We start from the raw sequence: 19112 nt of genomic DNA on the forward strand, positions 1-19112 counted from the left end.
GCCATTGCTTTTCACAGTATTCCTGACTTTGTCTCACAGTGTATAGTTCAAAATTTTAATGGCAAGAATAATTTGCCATTATGTATATTCATTATTGCAGCCAATATAATTTTGTTTCAGATCGAAGGTGAAACGGTACAGACTGCATCAGTCGAGAGAGAACCGGAAAGCTCCCATCATACAAAAAAAGATGTCCTGGATGCTGAGCTGGAACCGGAGATGTGGGATGTCGCAGCCATCCGTGATCAGATTGAAAACCAATTGGCCTCCTGGACAAATGTAAGTGTGTCATCAATATTTAACGAAAGGTTTAGTTAGATCTTGGTGCAATTTAGATGGGATTTTCCCACTTCATTTTCCAAGAATTGCTCAGCATCTCACAAGGAATATCTTATTGATCCTCGCCATTGAAAGCTAAGTGCCTCCGGTGGTCTGGAAAGTCGGGGAATTATGGAAATCTGAAAAAGTTAGGGACAGTAAGGGAATTCATGGGAAAAGTCAGGAAATTTTCTGAGCAGTGCTCATCAAAATAAGCGTAATTAAAAAGAAAAAGTCTAATTGGAAGTCCGAACCAAATGTCAGGGAAAAGTTGGGGAAGCGGAGAATGAATAAACCCTGAAAGCTGTAGGGAGCAGGGGACACTTGTTGAGTAACATAGGGAAGAATCAATAAAGCTGGTTTAAAGTGTTATTTGGAAAACAAGAGAGATTTCTAGAGAATCTCCTTGCAACATACTAGGACTGACAGGTGTTGCTGTGCATGTCAGATTCTCAAGTGCCACTAACTCATGGATTGAATCATTAACAGCTAGCTCTGGGGCATGGGAAGATAAGATCAGCAGAAAAACTGCAGTCTCCAGCAATCATGACAATTTAATCGCCCTGTCATTTCAGAATTAAAATTTTTTGTTAATAAGATCCTAATATGGACCGCTGAAAGCCTGCTCTAATCAAATTTTAATTTTGCAGACTCCATCGAATGACGAAGCCTCTAGAGCTTGGCAGCTTCTTACAGCTGCAACCCATTCCCTCTCTCAAGATTTAAGCGAACAACTGCGCCTAGTATTGGAACCTTGCCAGGCAACACGGCTTAAAGGAGATTTCCGTACTGGACGTCGAATTAATATGAGAAAGGTGAGATTGCTGGAATCGTATGGGGCAGTTTTCAGCATTACTGACTCAATACAGTTGAATTTTATTTGCAGGATCCAAAATAATTGGTTCTATCCTTTGAAATGCCTAGAAATTTGCTCAATCCATATTTCCTTCATATTATAGTAAAAAGGATGAAGTTTTCAAGTAATTTGTGAATTTATGAAAGTCAAGAGTAAATTTCTGTATAGTTCTACATTGTTTAACCAATAATTTTGACTTTTTCCAGCTATCACAAAGTTCTTTGTTAGTTGTTTTTACCAGTTCTTTGCCCACTCTGAACTCTCCTCAACTGAGATACTCAGAAGTAAAGCAAAGCTTTACCAAAATACTTTGTAATTGTTGGAAAAAGTTAAAAGTATTGATAATTTATGAATATTTTAATCTGCGCCCTGCCTCTACCTCAACATTTAAAAGTTCGCTCAAATAATTTTCTCTCAAAAGAGTTCTTTAATTTTTTTTTATGTCTGCATAACAAACCTCTGTTGTTTGATACAGGACACCCTGATTTTTTAGTAGAACCACTGTAATTCAATAGAATAATGTCAATATGTTTATCTTGCAGAATGGAAATCAGCAAAAATGATCTTGCCAACAAGGAAAAATTGTTGCCATTCCTGATCATCCTTGCCTTTCGGAGTTTCATCTGTGATTCAGAGTCCCTTAATCCCTTATTTTTTTGCTCTTTTAAATCGACCCTTGATTTGCAATTTTTTTAAGAATGCAAAAGTAATAGTTGTTCAAAATTGCAGGTGATTCCGTACATTGCCAGTCAGTTCAGGAAAGATAAAATTTGGCTGAGGCGAACCAAACCATCGAAAAGGGACTACCAAATCATTATGGCAGTCGATGACTCATCAAGTATGTCAGATAATCATTCAAAAGAGGTAAGTTCCCCAACATAATTTAAGTATTCCATACTTGGACCCCTTTTTTCAACAATAATATTTGAATTTCTTGTTAAACTCATTTTTGAAGTAAAAAAAAGTATATAACTGTAAAAAATCCAAAATCATTGAAATCAGTTAGTTTTATTCTACTTATTTCCTTTCAAAATCAAATTATATAATTTAGTGTACATTTTTTTCATAGATCAGTGTTGGAAGTTTCGATGCCAGAGCTTTTAATTTATTTCATCCCATAAAAATGTCATATCTTGACTTAATGTGTGTTCCACTAATTTCTAAACTTTTCCCTCGATAGTTGGCATTTGAATCTCTTGCTACCATCAGTCGTGCGCTGTCTTTACTCGAAGCTGGTGAATTAGGAGTGGTTAAATTTGGAGAAGAGACCGGAACATTACATCCACTTGGGGAACCATTCTCTGAACATAGTGGAGCCAGGTAAATACTGGAGTGAATTCAAATCTGTCTTTGATCATTCATTTTGCAAGACTTATCTGAGAAATTTGTCAAGACCCTCAGGTCCACAGGTGTTTATCATGTTCAACAAACCAATCAAAGGCCCTCTAGAATTTTCATCTGCGTTTTTGTAGTTAAAATCTGCAAGACAAAATCAAAACCTGAATCAAACTCAGCAAAAATTGACAAAAAGATCATTCACACATTGAAGTGCATGTAGTGCATTCTTTATTTTACTCTACACTATATTTATGAATAGAATCGACAAGTGTTCATCTCAGATTGCGATGTTGTAAGTCTTTGCTCTTATTTTATTTTTCATAAAGGACATAACCGCAGCCTCCATTATTTCCTGTGAATTTTCTTCTCTCATTCTTTTAAAAGAACATAAAATTGCAAAGATACATTTTGATTTTTCTTCTGGAAGGAAATAAAATATAATCGGATATTTTTAACATTGTAATTCAGGTACGCATTTATCGCGTTTAGCCATATCGATATGTGCAATATCTTTTTCTATGTTTTTACAACTTTAATTCTGCCTTTACCAAATTCAAACTCAAATATAAAGGGAAAATAATGGGCATATGAAGTTAAGTCCTCCAAGCCCAAATGACCAAATTTACTGAGAGATATTCTAGCAAATTCTTTACATCGACAGGTTTTATTGTAAGTTCATACCCTCATAGCAAATGCTTTTATTTTAATGCATCAGGCCCTTCATAAAAGATGAAACGAAAATTTACTGGTTCTGCTTGGGGTTTGCAAGCTGCCCTGTAGAACTCACATGGCACTGTGGCAAGCAAGATAGGAATTGCTTATGTTTATGATTTCCGAATCTGTTTACATTTTTCAAAAAATCAGTGAAAAGTTTATCTCAATCAGTATAAAATTTTAGAGCCCCTGATAATTTTATAATGAATGTCTTACTGAACAGACTATTCTGAAATTAAAATCTTGAAGACTTTCCCACCTTCATACCCAGTTTATTCTCAATAGTCTTTTAAGAATTTGTAAAAAAATATTAAAATCCTGGTTTGAATGGTTTCAATACATGGAAAGAGGGGAAAACACTTTTCTTTTTTGAATAAAAATTTAATGTTGTTTTATTAATTTGCCGTGTCTCCAGGTTATTACAACAGTTTTCATTTGAGCAGACAAAAACGCGAGTTGGTGAACTCGTTGAGTATTGCATTGCAATGTTTGCTGGAAGACAACTACCCCGCTCTGCTCAGCTGTTGATCATCCTATCTGATGGCCGTGGTATTCTTAGTGAGGGTCAGAGTGTTGTCAAAACAGCTGTTCGACGAGCAAGGCTTGCTGGAATTTTCATTGTTTTTGTCATCATTGACAATCCAGCAGCGGTAAGATTCATCTCTGATTTTAAGAATACATAGCCGATAGCCTCAAGAAATTCAATTCAAGTGATAAAGGATTTACTTGTAGCTTTGGAAAAAGAAAACCATTAGAAAATAATAGACGGTTAGAAGAAGACTAATCTTACAGGAATAAAAATTAGAGAACGATGAATTAGACTAGCAAATTTATGAGGGGGAAAAGATAAAAAAAACAAAGGAACTGGAATAAGACAGAAAAGGGTACAATGCTACAAAAAATGATTGGACGTATCCAAAGAGGTGAGGACTTAGTGGAATGAAGCTCAATAGTCAATGAGCACTGATAGGTAATTGTGTTGGAAAAGTTGGGGAGCTGAATCGTGCGAATCATTAAAAAATATTGTGCACTCTCGGAAAATTTGCTGTCTCAAAATTTTGATCATAGCCACAGAGGAATCATAGCTGAAACCATCCAACCAAGTACTCACACATTATTAGGATTTTTTTTGTTGGTAGATACAAGAAACATAGGAGACCCTACCAGCCTTAACTAAAAAAAAATTTAGGAAAGTTTCCGAAAAGTCACTACAAAACTCAAACTAACAGTAGCAAAATTAGCCTTAATTTTGCTTCATCTCAGAGCTTTTCTTGCTCGGTTTTATTTTTCTGTCTTTTTATTTGAACATTCTGATCTCTTTGAAGTAATCACCAGCATATCATAGACTCATTTTCATGTTAAAATTTCTTTTTCAGGGCTCAGTGTTGGATATAAGTATGCCTTTGTTCAATGGAAACCAACTTATCGGAATGACATCATACATGAGCAATTTCCCGTTCCCCTTCTATCTTCTTTTAAGAGATGTGAACAACTTACCTGCTGTTCTCAGTGATGCCCTTCGACAGTGGTTTGAATTAGTCACAGATAAGCAATAATTATATAATTAATTCCTCATTCCACGGTACGTTTCTATAAAATCTCTTATGTAGGTCTTTAAATTGTGTACATAGTCTGTTTATATGTACAACGACTAATATTTTTCTTAATATCTAAGTGAAAAATCCAAGATCTGTGATATTAGCTCAACTGAAGTTATTGTACATTTGCTTTTTAATTTGAATAAAATTTCTTAATTTTTAAGTATTTTTTATTAGTTTTACAGGTAGCTACGTTTGTTACTTGCAGGCTAACTATTGAAATTCATAGACAAAGCAATGGACATAAAAGAGGAAGAGAAAGAGAAAATAGAGTGATCCCATTTGTAGTAGCAAGTGGTTGCAATGGACAAATGAAGTGAGTAATAGACTAACTAACAGCAACCCTTCAGAGACCCTGTAGTTAGTCCATTGTATTCCACTTAGTCTATAACAACCCATCTATTCAAACCAATGAGATTGCCCCATTTCTCCTTTGTCTTTATTGTCTATTTTTTTGTCTATCAATTTCAACATTCAGCCTGCTGTCGTCTTTTAAGTGCACTCAATCAGTTCAGAATTAGATCAGTGGCAATCCATACTTTCCGATTTGAAGCCATGGTAAAGAATCGATCATTAAAGGTTTTGTCAAGCACCCTGATAGTCAATCATTTTCTGTATGTTAAAATGGCAAAACAAGCGATTCATTGCTAAGCATGCTGCACCACTGAATTAGATGCAAGCACTAATTGATCTAAGTAAGCCTTACTCCAAATGATTAAGATTTTTAAGGCACATTCGATGGCAATTCGCTTTTTGAGATGATTTTTGTTTAGTCTCATAAATTCACTTGTGACAAGAAGGAGAGCCTTGAATAAAATGGCCACCTTTTCCATCAAGTTGACGAGACCCCTGTCATTGTCAGGCCTGTTGCACATTGGATGTCCAGCGGAGAAAATTTCTTGAAGCAGGGTTGTCTGTATCCTGGGAAAGCCAGAAAATTCAGGGGGAAAAACCAACAACTGAAAAAAACTGCAAAAGAGATTTAAAACAACCTTATTAAATTAAACGAACAATCTAATTGTTTCAAGGATTTATTGTGCAAATTTCTCCAGGTTGTTTTCTCGTCTCTTATTTTGAATGCTTTGGATTAATAAGAATAAAGTATGGATAACAGTTTTGCAAGATGGTTGATTTAATTAGGATAGATTAAGTTAAATATGTTTATAGGATAGGGAGATAGAGACTTCGTGCTAAGCACTGCTTACTCAACTAAGGAAGAGTGAAATATTGCAAAGATTAATCCTGCTGAGTTTTTTCCTTTTTTTCCCCCTCCCAAATAATATTTACAGTAAAATTTTATTTTAGAACTCAGGAGTATTTTTCCCTGTTTCTAACCAATTTCAAAGATTACCATCTTTAAACTCATACAGAACTTATAGTTCCAGAGGGGAATCTAGGGATTAAAAGATATTATTTAACATCCTTACCGAAGAGCTAAAGTACTTTCTTGTATTGTGTCATTAGCCAATGATTCGTTCAATTTTTCAGCTATTGTCTGTTCTCAACATAACATGTAAGTAAATTAGAGATTGATTTTTTCAAACCGACCTTTTGATAATCCAATAGAATTTAGAAAGCTATCAGATTAGCCTGAGACTTGAGTCATAGGAATTACTTGGAAAGATCATGAAAGGTAGTGAAAGGATTTTGAGCATGTTTACTGATGCAGTAAAAAGCTCACTACCTATTTTGTGTTTTAAAAATATTGGTCTCTTTCACCTAAAAATTAAGGAAGAATAAAGAAAAAGAAAACAAATGTAAATAAAATTTAGGTAGTAATACAGTTGATTCATAAATCATTCGTTCAAGAAATTTTATCCTTGATATTATTTCTTTAATTTACTTTTATACCTATCCATGCTTCTGTCAAAAGAACCCAAAATTGAATTTTTTGTATTAAAAGATAGAGAACTCAAAACTTTGAATTAGGTACCTTCGTTGTTGAAACGAAAAAATAACCAATTATTCTGAGATTGGGTAAATACTATCTTTTATTCTCATGTGTAATATAAATGTGAAGCAACTCATGAGTACCTATTTTCAATACTATATTATTCCTATTGGGGTTTTGTCACCCTGTCCTATTGTCAACTCACAACACGATCATATTCAAACGGTTAAAAGTGACATATTAAAAAATAGTGGATTAAGCTAACAACAGGCAACAAGTAAATAATCTATTTTCTCCTTCTCAATGTCAGCCCCAGCCCTCCTTCACTTTCTATATCAACTGAAGATAGATCTGTATATAGGGTGCTGCAATGGTCCCAGTACTGTTCAATACCATTTGAACCGTGTTGAATGTTTCTGTAGTTGAGCTTCTAGGTGCCTATACTCTTCTCTGACATTCTTGACTCTAATCAAATTGACTTCGCTTAAAATTTTAAGTCTGATGATTTTCCAGGGTCAATGGTGTTGTGTGGGAGAGCATGAGTTTCTTCAACCATTTACTTACTTTTAAGAAGCAACTTTTTGCGCATTTGTTGCAGTGTTTTCTCCTGTATGGAATTGACATTCTGAGAAATTATTCTTCTCTGCTGAGAAGCTATACATTCAGGGAAGGTGCAAAGTAAAAATTCCCTCTTTCAAAATAGTAGTTAATGAAGTTTCCAATGTTTGAAAATACAAGGATCCTTAAAGGAAATCGAGCTAAAATACGGACTCCGAATTTTTTTCTATTCAATTCTCTTTTTTTTTTTTTCAATCGGAAGAGGTAATCTTTCAGAGGTGGAGGGTTCGAAACCAAGCTGAGGTCAAACCTCTTTGAACCGGAGCTGGATTTCAATCCAAGACAATTTGGTTCAAGGGACACAAGACTCAGGACTTTCGCCACACCCTGTACTTACATCTCAGCTGTCTGCTGCTGAGATAGGAAAGATGGAGCTCAAGATCCTGCTCACATAGGGACGAGTAATTGCACACAGCTAGAACGGAGGAGGGGGGTGAAAGGGGGGGAGGGTCGGGTTGCCCATTGTCCAGCCCGCAGGTAGACAACCTTCCCCTACTTAAACTGCCGTGGATCTCAATTGTCCCCCTTCTCTCCTTCTACCCCCCCGCCGTGCTGTCGCCGATTACCAAGGGGGGGAGGGGGGGGGGCAGAAGCCGTATTCTCTCATCACAGATCGCCGTATTAGCTGTGCTGTTATCTACTACGCATTTGAAAAGGCTCCGTAGACCCGTTGGTGACGAGGTGCAAGAGCTTCCCACCTTTGTCCGCGCCACGGCCGATAACTGCCGCGCGGTTCAGATTCTCGGCTCATTGTCAGCGCTTCTCGACGCGTTTTTCGCTGATTTTTTTCCGGGCTTATCAGCGTGTGAGCGAATGCTGGATCTGTTTACATCAGCCCTGACGCACGCCGGCCGTCGCTGTCTCTGAGCCCCGGCGATCAGACAATCAGTCGGTTTTAGCCGAGCTTCTGTTGCAGTGATAACCGACGATGAAGCTCCACCTCGCCGCCCTGATTATTTGCTGCGCATCATTCTGTGAGTGATTTTTTTCCTCTGGTTTTTAACATTCTATTGTGAAATATTTTATTTCGGGAGGGGAGGGGGTGGAGGAATGGTATCGCTCAGAAACTCTAATTTTTTTGGTTTTTCTACCTGGTTTTCAAGTATCTCTGCCTAGTACAGTCACTCTCAATTTTTTCTCTCTTTCCTCATTTTGGTTCTCAACCAAAACAAAAGATCGAAAGCAATAAGTATAATAAAAAAATACCGCGGGAAGGGGTGGCGAAGAGGGAGAAAAACTTACATTTCTTTTTTTTTCTGACGAAACTCTCTTTTGTTTTTTAGTATTAATTGTGTAGTTTTTGTAAACCAGAAAACACATTTTCTCTTATCCGTACGAACCTCTTCATCTAAGTCAAGGTAAAAATAAAGTTAATGTTCACCTGCTTCAGGCTTTTCAAGCTTGTCCAGCTACCATCATGCAAAATTCAGATATTTTTTAAAAAAATATGACAAATTCTTTTTGAAAACTTCTGAATTCTTCTGTAACTCAACATTCAATGGTTCATTTTCCTCTCCAGAGATTTCAGAGCAAAAACCAGTGCCAAAACTTCAAAGCAGGCTCTATTAACATTTTTCTCAATGCATTTCTCCTCTTTTTCAGGCGTCAAAGAATGCAGTCTGCGTATACACCACTCTAAAAATGATGTACGGGAATCTGAGTCCAGTCCAGTGTTCAGTAAAACTTATTCTTTAACAGCTACTTTGTACATACCATATGCTGAAATCAGAGAACCTCTTTTCGCCTGGTATGACTCAAATGTAGGAGCAAGCCGAATTGATTACTATGGAGGTAAAGATTAGTTAACTTTTAAGATGTCCAATTCTGTGTTTTGGAAGGAGGAATGTTAAGAACCTATCCCCTCTTTTTGATATTAGTGCTAATGGCTTAAAGATACGGTTTTTTTTCAAAATTGTTTATTATTATAGGAGAGCTATAATTTTGAGGGGCAAAAAAATTTAGGAAATTCAAGATCACATTCTGAATGAAAGAATACATGAAATTATGGGCATCAAAAACATCATAGTGCATGACATTTTCACAAAACAGCTTGTCTGGTATGGGCATGTGCAAAAGATGTCAGATGATAGGTTGCCTAAGAAGATTCTGGATTGGGTCTCCCCTAGCAGAAAATGTATAAAGGACGCCCTGCCAAATCGTAGGTCGATGGAATAAGGCAGGAATTGAGGAGACAGGATTTGCCGGAGGACCCCTAGCAGGATCGCTATCAGACTATCAGTGGCATTTGGATGTCAAAGAGGGCACAGAAGTGCTATAAGAGTAGCTTGTTAGTAGTAGTAGTAGTAGTAGTACTAGTAGTAAAACAATTCAGAAAAAAAACCTTCATCAAAAGGATCTTCAACTTTACTTAAAATGTTGAATCCTCCAGTGTTTATTTTGAGTAAAAATTTGCATTATTATACTTTTTAAAGTTTTACAAAAATTGTTCTTTTATTTGTTAAGACAAATTGAAAAATAATAGACAGGATAATGCACAAAAAATGTGAAGTGTCGGCATACTTTGAAAGCGGTCGAAGGTACTTAGTAGATAGCTGCATAGCTCCTCTTTGCTGCTAGAAAACAGCCTCCTTTTTAAGATGGAAACCACTGAAATGAGTGCTCTTCATCATTTGGTTTCGACAATACTTCAGAATGACTCTCAGCAACATGAATCTCTCCGCAGGGCAGTGTATTTGAATTATTAAATTTTACACTCCAGCTTGAGTATATATAATTACTTGATCTTTTTAGTGACATAAGAATGGTGTACCTGTTCCTTTATTGCCACCCTAGCAAACTTTTTAAGAATGCTCTGTCTTAAATTTTCACCAGAAGTTAGACTGCGACGAAGTCAGCATTTTTACCTCACAAAAATCTCTACCATTGAAATAAACAAGAAAATAGGATAACAGTATTCTACATGCTTCCATGAATACGTACATTTAAATGTTTAAAGACTCATATCGTGTTACCATCACCATAATGTATAATTTTCCTTTCTTCGCCAGGAATGATGAAAACCTACCAGCTTTCCAACTCAGGGCAGTATGGTGCTAGTATCAAAGTCGTGCCTGTTACAACAGAGGATGAGACCAATGTTGAAAGCTGCATGCAAGTCAATGGTTCAGACAGTTACCATATCACCCCTCAGTCAGTCGTCCCTGACTTGACCAACTTCAAAGTGAGTTTCATCCATTTCATGCTGGGTCGAATAAAAATCTGAAACCTCGTTTAATCAATTGAATGGCAATTAAGGTATTTTGAATACCTGTTATGATAGACCCTGCTCTAAATGGCAAATAAATCACCTTCATTTTCTCTCAAGAAAAAACATTTACATCAGAAGTAGGATAAGAAACAATCATAATCGTGTTATTACTTATCGGCCTCTCTGCAATCTACTCTCTGAAGTTATCTCAGTCTGAGTCGCATTTATTGGCCTTTGATCTAATGCCTACTTTTTTTATCTTATGTGTAGTCAGTCTTTAAGTCTACGTAACGATTTCTTGGTTTATTTCTCTCAAAAATAAATCTCTGAACACCCTATTCTTTATCAGCGTTTCTACAATTGTTCCAAGATAATCTCTTTTTTTGGAGGGAAAAACATTATAGTAACTACTCATTTAGCATCAATAACTTCATGTACATTGAAATTATTTGAGAATAAGAAGGAAGAAATATGGAAAAAAGAATCTTTAAAATGAGTTTGGAACACTCTCCAATATCAAGATACTCCTGGAGAGAGACAGTCTGGCTTAATTTAAATTGTGCTCTTTGTTCCAGTTCATCGGACAAGATATAGTTGATGGAACTCCAGTTGACAAGTGGAGATATGTAGAATCTGATGGCCACAAAGTTAGCAAGTACACTGCCTGGGTCAGATACGAGGTGAGATTTATCAAAGAAAAACTTTTAAAATCTCATCCTAGCCACTGATTTTATTTGTCACTTTCTCTGATTCAAAGCAGTCTTAGAAAAGATTCAAGAATGTTAAAAATCATACCTATTTTTTCTCTTCAAAATCTCACATAGAAAACAATTCACACAATGGGAAGTTTTGAATTAACGCCTGAACGAGATATTAACAAGTCTTTTAAACATAGGTAAATGGAAGTTCAATTAGATATGACGTCATTTGTAATTTTGCCATTCACCAATGTTAACAGAAAACACGTATATCTTATTCAGGAGTTGTTTTTCAGACTTCCTTTTGTGTGATTCTTTTTTTTTTTTTTTTTTTTTTTTGTGAAATTTTGAAAAGGCAACACGTGGTGTTGTGCTTAAATTCACACTTTGTCTAGAGGCCCATTGAAAAATCTGAATTTTTACCAAGGTCTATTTATTTATCAGCCAGTAGGACTTAGACCTTCTGTCGCAAATTTTGGAGTGACCATTGTAGAATGGGCCGATTCTGTATCTGCAAAATTTAAGCGTATATCTCCAGAGGCAGACACTAATTAAAAGACATAAGTTGAATAGCAGTGGCTTTTGTAAAGTAAACCATAGGAAATGAAAAGTTTTAGCTGCTGTACTAGAGGAAGCAGTTGATGGTGGTTTATTAATGTTGATGCTTTTAAAAATCAGCTGACCTCCATGAAGACAGCTTGTAAATTAGCAACCACCATCTTCTTTCTAATCAACAATTATAGCACTGATTAGTTTGTAACTTTTCAAATCCGTTCAAGGAGTTACCTGTTGCTGAAATGTGTAGAATTCCATTACCTACTCCCTTTCCTTTCCCTTTTGAAGAGAAAATATTGCATTTCTTTTTTTTCCTTAACAAACTTGAGCTCATAACATTTGTTTACTGTCCCTCAGATTTTTAAAGATTTTTACGTCTCTATTTTCCTAAACTTTGTTTCCTCGAAAGTTTCCACCAAGGAGCGTATTTCAACCAAAACTATTTCTCTCGTCTTATTTCTTTGTAGCGAGTCAATGGAAGCAAGACACCTATTCCTGTTCGGTATGAAATGAACGGCTACAATTCACTCTTAGGCTCTCACTTTGATCATTACTATTTATCGTATGATTCATATACTACAGAGTCACCAGATCCAGATGTATTCATCATCGCAGAAAGTGAGTACCAAGTCCTTTGAAATATTCTCCCATACTTAAATAATCTGAGTCAGTCCAGGACTCAATTTTGAATTTTGAAGGTGGATAATAGCTTACAATAATCAACAAGTATCAGAAAAAAAAAGAAAAAATTTAAAAAATCCTATTTGCATACCGATGATACAATGAATTATTCAAATGTTTGCCGCCCAGAAGTTCTTGCTGATCTCTATAATATTTTAGTGGTATTTGTGACGAAGAGAATTTGGCGGGAGGAGGGGATATGAGAGTCTTAAAGCAGCTGAACTTCTTACGTAATGCAGAGTAATCCGATCATTTTTTTAAACATCATTATAATCTTTGTCTATGTTGACATAAATACTTGAATTTTCAGACCTGAAGTGCGGGAGTTTTCCTGGCCCTGGAGTTGATCATATCTACACGTTTAATCCTATCAAAGAATTCATTGAAAATTACGATGAACATGTCGACAACTCCTTTGATGCATTCAAACGCAAGCACAACAAATCGTACAGTCCTTCCACTCACGAACACATCAACCGCAAAGAAATTTTCCGACAAAATTTAAGGTGAGATTTTTTAAACTGAGCTGGGCGTGCCTTTTTGTATCAAAGATGAAACAATTGACTCTGATATCCCTTGCATTAGGGCCTTAACAGGCTTCTAACCTAATGTTTCGAATAGTAATTTTCTGTTCAGCTACAATATTTTTTATAACTCCCTCAGGATTTGCTGAACTGTAGCCTCATTTTTGAACTTAATATCAGCATCACCAGTTGTTCAAAAATTGATGTATTATACGGCACAGATAATTGTTTGACAGATGTTTTGTCTTATCTTACCAACATAGCCAGAAATAGTTTCAATAATCAGGCAGTAATCGGGCAACTAGCTAACTACTCAAGTTTACATGATAGTGACATGTTACAAAATTGTATTAACAATGATGATGTACATTTTTCATAGTGCTTTAACATTGCAGGTTCATTCATTCAAAGAACCGTGCAAACCTTGGCTTCCAAATGGCAGTCAACCATCTGGCGGATCGTAGTGAAATGGAGTTGAAAGCCCTAAGAGGCAGGAAATACTCTGCTGGATACAATGGTGGATTGCCATTCCCTTATGATGCTGAAAAAGAGATAGCAGATGTTCCTGAAACATTGGATTGGAGACTCTTTGGTGCTGTTACACCAGTAAAAGGTAAGTCAAAAAACTCTCTTGTTTCAAAGGTTGTGTTTTATTCGGCAGGATTCACTCAATGTATCACCGAATGTACTATGAATTTTCTAATAAATTATTCAAAATTGCAAGGGAAAATTTGATTTGTATTCTCGCAAGAGAATAAAGCATAATTGAAGATTTTTTTGAACATTGCAATTTAATACCTACACATTTTTCACATTTAGCCATTGCTGTTTCATTTTTGTTTAAAGAGGGTGTATTTTTTCTTTTCTTTTATTCTGACAATTTTAAATCCTGAACTCGGCAGATTAAAAAATTAAGTCTCTTTCTGCAAAACTGTGTTTTTTGAACTGTCAACTTGAAATCATTATTGTCATTAATTCGGTTCAGTATTACATTTTTGGAAGTTTTTTTTTTTTTTTTTTCCAAAATGTTCTTTAACCCTTCCTTCATGCAGTGATACACACAACTCAATTTGTAGTCTTCTATCATTTTAACCCTTCCTTCATGCAGTGATACACATAACTCAATTTGTAGTCTTCTATTATTAATGTATCTTTTTTCCTGAGGCATTCCTCAAGGGCTCTCGCAGCCTCCTAAGGGGTTTCAATTCACCCTACCAAAAAGGTATAAGGTAGAGCAATCTGCCACATATTTCTGAGACCAAGCTTTGCTCTGTAACAGGGATACTTTGCTGGTCATCACAGGCGCCTGGTTTACTGCAATAGAAGCCAACAACCCTGTTTTAATTTTTCCAGGAAAATCCCTGAATTTTAGGCTAAAAACCACTTTTGTATCAAATTAAAGCAACTTACACAGGTCGAGCTTGAAAAAGAATATATAATTATATGAAATTTATGAGTGTGAGAGGTAAATTTTTTTCCCCCTCAAATTCAAAATGTAATTGTTAAACTTAATTGTTTAGATCAATCTGTCTGTGGCTCCTGTTGGACGTTTGGAACAACTGGCACTGTTGAAGGCGCATTCTTCTTGAAGTATAAGTATCAAGTTGTCCTCGCTCCTCAAGTAAGTAATGATCCTTTGCTCAACAAATCAACTTTCAAGTGTATTTTCTTCACAGAAAGCCACCTTTGCACATGGGGAAAGAATTTTCAGGAAAGTCGATTTTTGTCACACTCAATCAAAAAATGTATTTTTGAGCTATCAACAAGATATACAAGCCAGTATCTTAAAGTATAAGGCAAGTGCAGTTTTGTTCCTTTTTTACTCCAATCTAGAGGCGAAGTTACATTTTAACCTGTTATTTTTGAGTCCCAACCATGGTGGATAAAATTCTCAATCCTACTTTTTTCTCTTAAACTGCAAATTTCTGATCGCCATGACTCCAGTTCAGTCAGACATTTTGTGCCAATACGCCTTTTATGTCGAAATGTCTATAAAACACTCATCTAAGCTGTGATATCAATGTTTCTATCATGAGTTTTCCTATGCTAAAGTTCCCTCTTTGTGAATAGTCATTTATTAGTTTTAAGTAGCTTCATTATAGTATTCATATATTTTGTGTGATGTGTCATATCTTCATCATTTGATGTCACTGAAAAATATTACTCCATCATTGATGACCACTTAATAGTTCTATTGACTCAGAATTGTCATTGTTACTTTTAATCAGCAGAATATAATGAATATACCTTCATTTCAGGCGTTGGTGGATTGTTCTTGGGGATATGGAAACAATGGTTGTGATGGTGGGGAGGACTACAGGGCTTACAAGTGGATTCAGAAGCATGGTGGACTTCCAACTGAAGAAGATTATCCCTACCTTGGAGCGGTTAGTAAAATTTCTCTACGAATCTCTTGTTATTTTATTCAAATGGCTTATCGCTAGCAGTTTTGGAAATACTCTAAAAAGCTAGCCGCAGCGAAATTAATATTTCTAATTACTAGTTACCAAGGTAAATCTGTAGAATATGGCCAGATAGATAAAGTCCTTCAGCACGTTATAGGGCTGCTATCAATGTAAGAAACCCTTGATAAGAAAAAGGCACTTGCTATCAAATGAAACTATCTAATTTTGATGTTGCAATCTAGCGACCATTGATCACTTTGTAATTCTTCGATGATGCGTTGTTACCAAAGTGGGGATCATTGCCCTCTTTTTGCTCAGAGAAGCAATTCTTGATGGGCGGCAATGATGTGACACCTCCAATTTCTCTGACTCGAAATCAGGTGATAATTTGCTGCCTTACGTGTAAGGTTTTATAGCACTCCAGTTACCGGAACCCAAATTCATGAATCACCCATAACTGGAAATTTGTTTCAAATAAAAACTCCGGCGGAATTGAAATTTTGAAAAAAATAATTTTTCTTTGTTCTGCATTCATGTCATTCATTTAGAGAAGCATGAAAGTCCTCCTTTTTCTGCTTTTTTCAGGGTAATTCCATTTTTTTTAAATTTCAGGACGGTTTCTGTCATGTGAACAACTCCAGGCTTTTTGGAGGTATCTCAGGCTATGTGAATGTTACTGTAAATGATGAAAAAGCTCTCAAGGTTGCCTTGTTCAAGAAAGGTCCCATTTCCATCTCAATTGATGCGTCACCCAGGACATTTACCTTCTTCTCAAATGGAATCTATGATGATCCTGATTGTAGTAAGCACATCTTCAATTTTACTTTTTTAATTGTGAGGGAAGGACAATAGTTTTTACGTGAGTTGACTCAATGAATGCATCTTTCTCCAAAGATTATCTCTCCTCTTTTTCAGTAGATATAAAAATGAGCTGATATTTGTTTGTACATATTGATGGTGAAAGTACCAGACCATGTATCTTGTTTACAATGTTTAAAAATCTTCGCTCCCCTTTTATTTTTTCGGAGTATCATTTCCTAAAATTTTCTCAGACTTTTCTTTGCACAGAGAAGAAAAATCACGGATGTCTTGGCGAGTTGACCTTGAGTAGTTTTCCATGTAAAAAATAAAGTATGACAGGCAGTTTACAACGTCGCAAACCGACATATGAGAACTGGTAGTTTCACTGTAGATATACTGCACTGAGAAGTATTATCAAAAGCAACTATTCAAGGTTTCTCTAGTCAATTTTATCATCTTATAATGTAGATATCGATGACTGAGGCCAAAACTTCCATATCACCGAGTGAGATGTTGTAAGTCTTTATTAATGTTTTACATTTTAAAGGAAAACTAATCATTCCATCAAAATTTTTTAAAAATTTTCTTTCTTTATCTCAAAAATCAAACAGAATGGAGATGTTGCATGTGTGAGGAATTTGCGATTTGACTGTTGATTCTTACGTAAAAGTTAGCGAGAAACACGATGGTGCCACTGGTTTTCTCTGAAATCAACTCCCAAGATCAAAAAAAGCTCTCAAGTTGATCCCAAAATGGAGGGGATATCCCACGCTATCCTAAGAGTCCACCTCTACATCAAGACAAACTCTCCATGGGGAGCAAATACATTAGCAGGGTTGCCGTGTTTTCAGTTTTCGAGTCCCCAAATAAAGTGGTAGCCCTGTCAATGTATTTGCTCCCTATCTTTGCATGGAGAGTTTTTCTCAATGTAGAGGTGGACTCTCAGGATAGCGTGGGATATCCCTCCATTTTGGCCTCAACTTGAGAGCTTTTTTTGAGCTTGGGAGTTGATTTGAGAGAAAACCAGTGACACCATCGATCGTGTCTCTTGCGAACTTTTACGTGAGAATCAACCGTCAAATCGCAAATTCCTCACACATGCAACACCTCCATTGCAAGGATACCTTTTCCTTGATGAAAATAAAACATAATTGTAGATTTAGAGTATTCGATCTTTTTCTTTAGATATTCGAAGTTTTGTCAATGTTCTCGAATTATTCGATTATTCGAGGTTTCCAAGTTCGGAAAAATTATTCGAACTCGAATATTCGCACAGCCCTAGTCATCAATATGTTTCCTGGATGCGCTAAGTTCAGCCTTGATAGGTAAATTTTACAAAGAGAGTACATTATGTATGTACATCAAGACTTAAGTTTCAATAAAAATAATGATCCTTTGTAATATTTTGTATCCTGACGATGTTGCATCTCTTTTTTCAGAGAATGGTGTGGATGAGCTTGATCACTCTGTGCTTCTGGTTGGTTACGGGTCTCTCAACGGTAAAGAATATTGGTTGGTGAAAAATTCATGGTCTACCTACTGGGGCAATGATGGCTACATACTCATTTCTCCTGTCAATAATATCTGTGGAGTGACAACAGCTCCTACTTACGTCCTGATGAAATAAATTCAAGTATCCAGTGAACAAAATTAATGGACTGAAAGAATGGTTTTCGTCATCATTTTTGTTTGTAACTCAGGGTTACCATTCACTGACTGAAGTACAAAACTACATGTAAGTTTTAAGATGTGGTTGTAAGGTAAAAAAAAGAGAAAGTTCAACAGTTTTTGGCTCCGAGCATGGTACTAGGAATAATTAGATTTTCCTAATTCAAGCTGTGCAAGAAATGCGATAAACTATATACATACCAAAATGAATACATTATTTATCTGCAGGAAGAACTCAAGGATGAAAACAAATTTTCTATCAAAACCAGTGGCTCTGCTTTGTTGGTTAACAAGTTGATTTTGCGGTAGAACTGTTCCAAGAGTGAGTAAAAAAATGTTTTTTATCACTCAGTTTTCAGTTGAAAAGACGATTTTAAGAATTTGACCTGCTGCTTAACTTCCATTTTAATTTGTCTCAGGGATTTTCACCCTAATGGACGTGTTTAAATATGAGAGGAATTAGAAGCCAATGAAACCTCCAAATCTTGTCCATTTGCTTACAATCTCTTTGTGTCCTTCCTCACCTCCCAAAAATAAATTTGTGGACAGCCCCAAACTGAGCAACAGTCTTGTGTCCTTTCTCAGGTACTTAATAATCAGGACTAAAAATACTATCAATAGTGTGAAACTACTATGATTTTCTACTTTGTTCCCCTATTGATGTATGAGGATATTCATTCTTATAATATTCAAATCACAGGAATCATTAGGCAGAGCTTCACATAATTTAAGTTTATATACCAGTCCTAAGTCAGCATTATCAAATGCTTCTCAAGTGAAAATAGATTTTTAATCGCACAGTCAGCCCTAAAATTTATTTTCACACAGTTTAAACCTTTAAAGTATGAACTTCAAATTGTTGCAAGGATAAAGCAGATATCTCTTGAATGGATGCATTCATGCTACGCGGAACTATCTGCAAATGCATTAAATTTAGAATAACTGAGGGATTTACATACTACAAAGCTCTTTTTGATTTAAATCATCATAGTTCCTTTCAGCATTTATACGTCAAAAGAAAAGACTGATTTTAAACCTCTGAACACTGATCAAAAATAATTAATAAGATCCATCAATAGCTGGTAAGTATCAACGTAATGTAACATGAAGTATTTTCTAATGCCTGTGTGTTCTCCTTATTAAAACCTTAAACAGAATGTTTGTCTTCTCAATCATACCTGACTCTAGTGATCCACAACATGCTGATTTTAAAGATTTTTTTATTTTTTTAATTATTAT

The 19112-nt window shown here is 35.7% G+C and overlaps 2 protein-coding genes across 2 annotated transcripts in view; both read left to right on the forward strand.

Moving 5' to 3' along the window:
- Nucleotides 1-4987, forward strand: part of LOC109041095 (midasin) — a 44025-nt gene extending 39038 nt beyond the window's left edge. The window contains exons 31-36 of the mRNA XM_019057265.2: nucleotides 121-279; nucleotides 969-1133; nucleotides 1904-2038; nucleotides 2355-2494; nucleotides 3642-3876; nucleotides 4603-4987. Of these exons, the coding sequence (XP_018912810.2) occupies nucleotides 121-279; nucleotides 969-1133; nucleotides 1904-2038; nucleotides 2355-2494; nucleotides 3642-3876; nucleotides 4603-4782 (1014 nt within the window). The 3' untranslated portion in view covers nucleotides 4783-4987. The remainder of the gene's footprint in view (nucleotides 1-120; nucleotides 280-968; nucleotides 1134-1903; nucleotides 2039-2354; nucleotides 2495-3641; nucleotides 3877-4602) is intronic.
- A 3054-nt stretch (nucleotides 4988-8041) lies between these two features.
- On the forward strand, nucleotides 8042-19030 carry CtsK1 (C1 family peptidase 26-29-p). The gene is made up of 11 exons (XM_019057267.2): nucleotides 8042-8307; nucleotides 8936-9124; nucleotides 10342-10514; nucleotides 11117-11221; nucleotides 12262-12412; nucleotides 12786-12981; nucleotides 13395-13612; nucleotides 14520-14620; nucleotides 15258-15386; nucleotides 16017-16206; nucleotides 17645-19030. The coding sequence occupies exons 1-11, from the start codon at nucleotides 8262-8264 to the stop codon at nucleotides 17830-17832; spliced, it is 1686 nt and encodes a 561-aa protein (XP_018912812.1). The 5' UTR covers nucleotides 8042-8261; the 3' UTR covers nucleotides 17833-19030.
- The last annotated feature ends 82 nt before the right edge of the window (nucleotides 19031-19112 follow it).

This window comes from Bemisia tabaci, chromosome 1, assembly GCF_918797505.1.
Source record: "Bemisia tabaci chromosome 1, PGI_BMITA_v3".
Lineage (NCBI taxonomy): Eukaryota > Metazoa > Arthropoda > Insecta > Hemiptera > Aleyrodidae > Bemisia > Bemisia tabaci.

Bases quoted from the DNA above. Each gene is read 5' to 3' on its own strand.
- CtsK1 (XM_019057267.2), top strand. From the start codon at position 8,262: ATGAAGCTCCACCTCGCCGCCCTGATTATTTGCTGCGCATCATTCT. The intron at 9,125-10,341 runs GTAAAGATTAGT...TTTCTTCGCCAG, and splicing joins CCGAATTGATTACTATGGAG to GAATGATGAAAACCTACCAG. The intron at 16,207-17,644 runs GTAAGCACATCT...CTCTTTTTTCAG, and splicing joins CTATGATGATCCTGATTGTA to AGAATGGTGTGGATGAGCTT.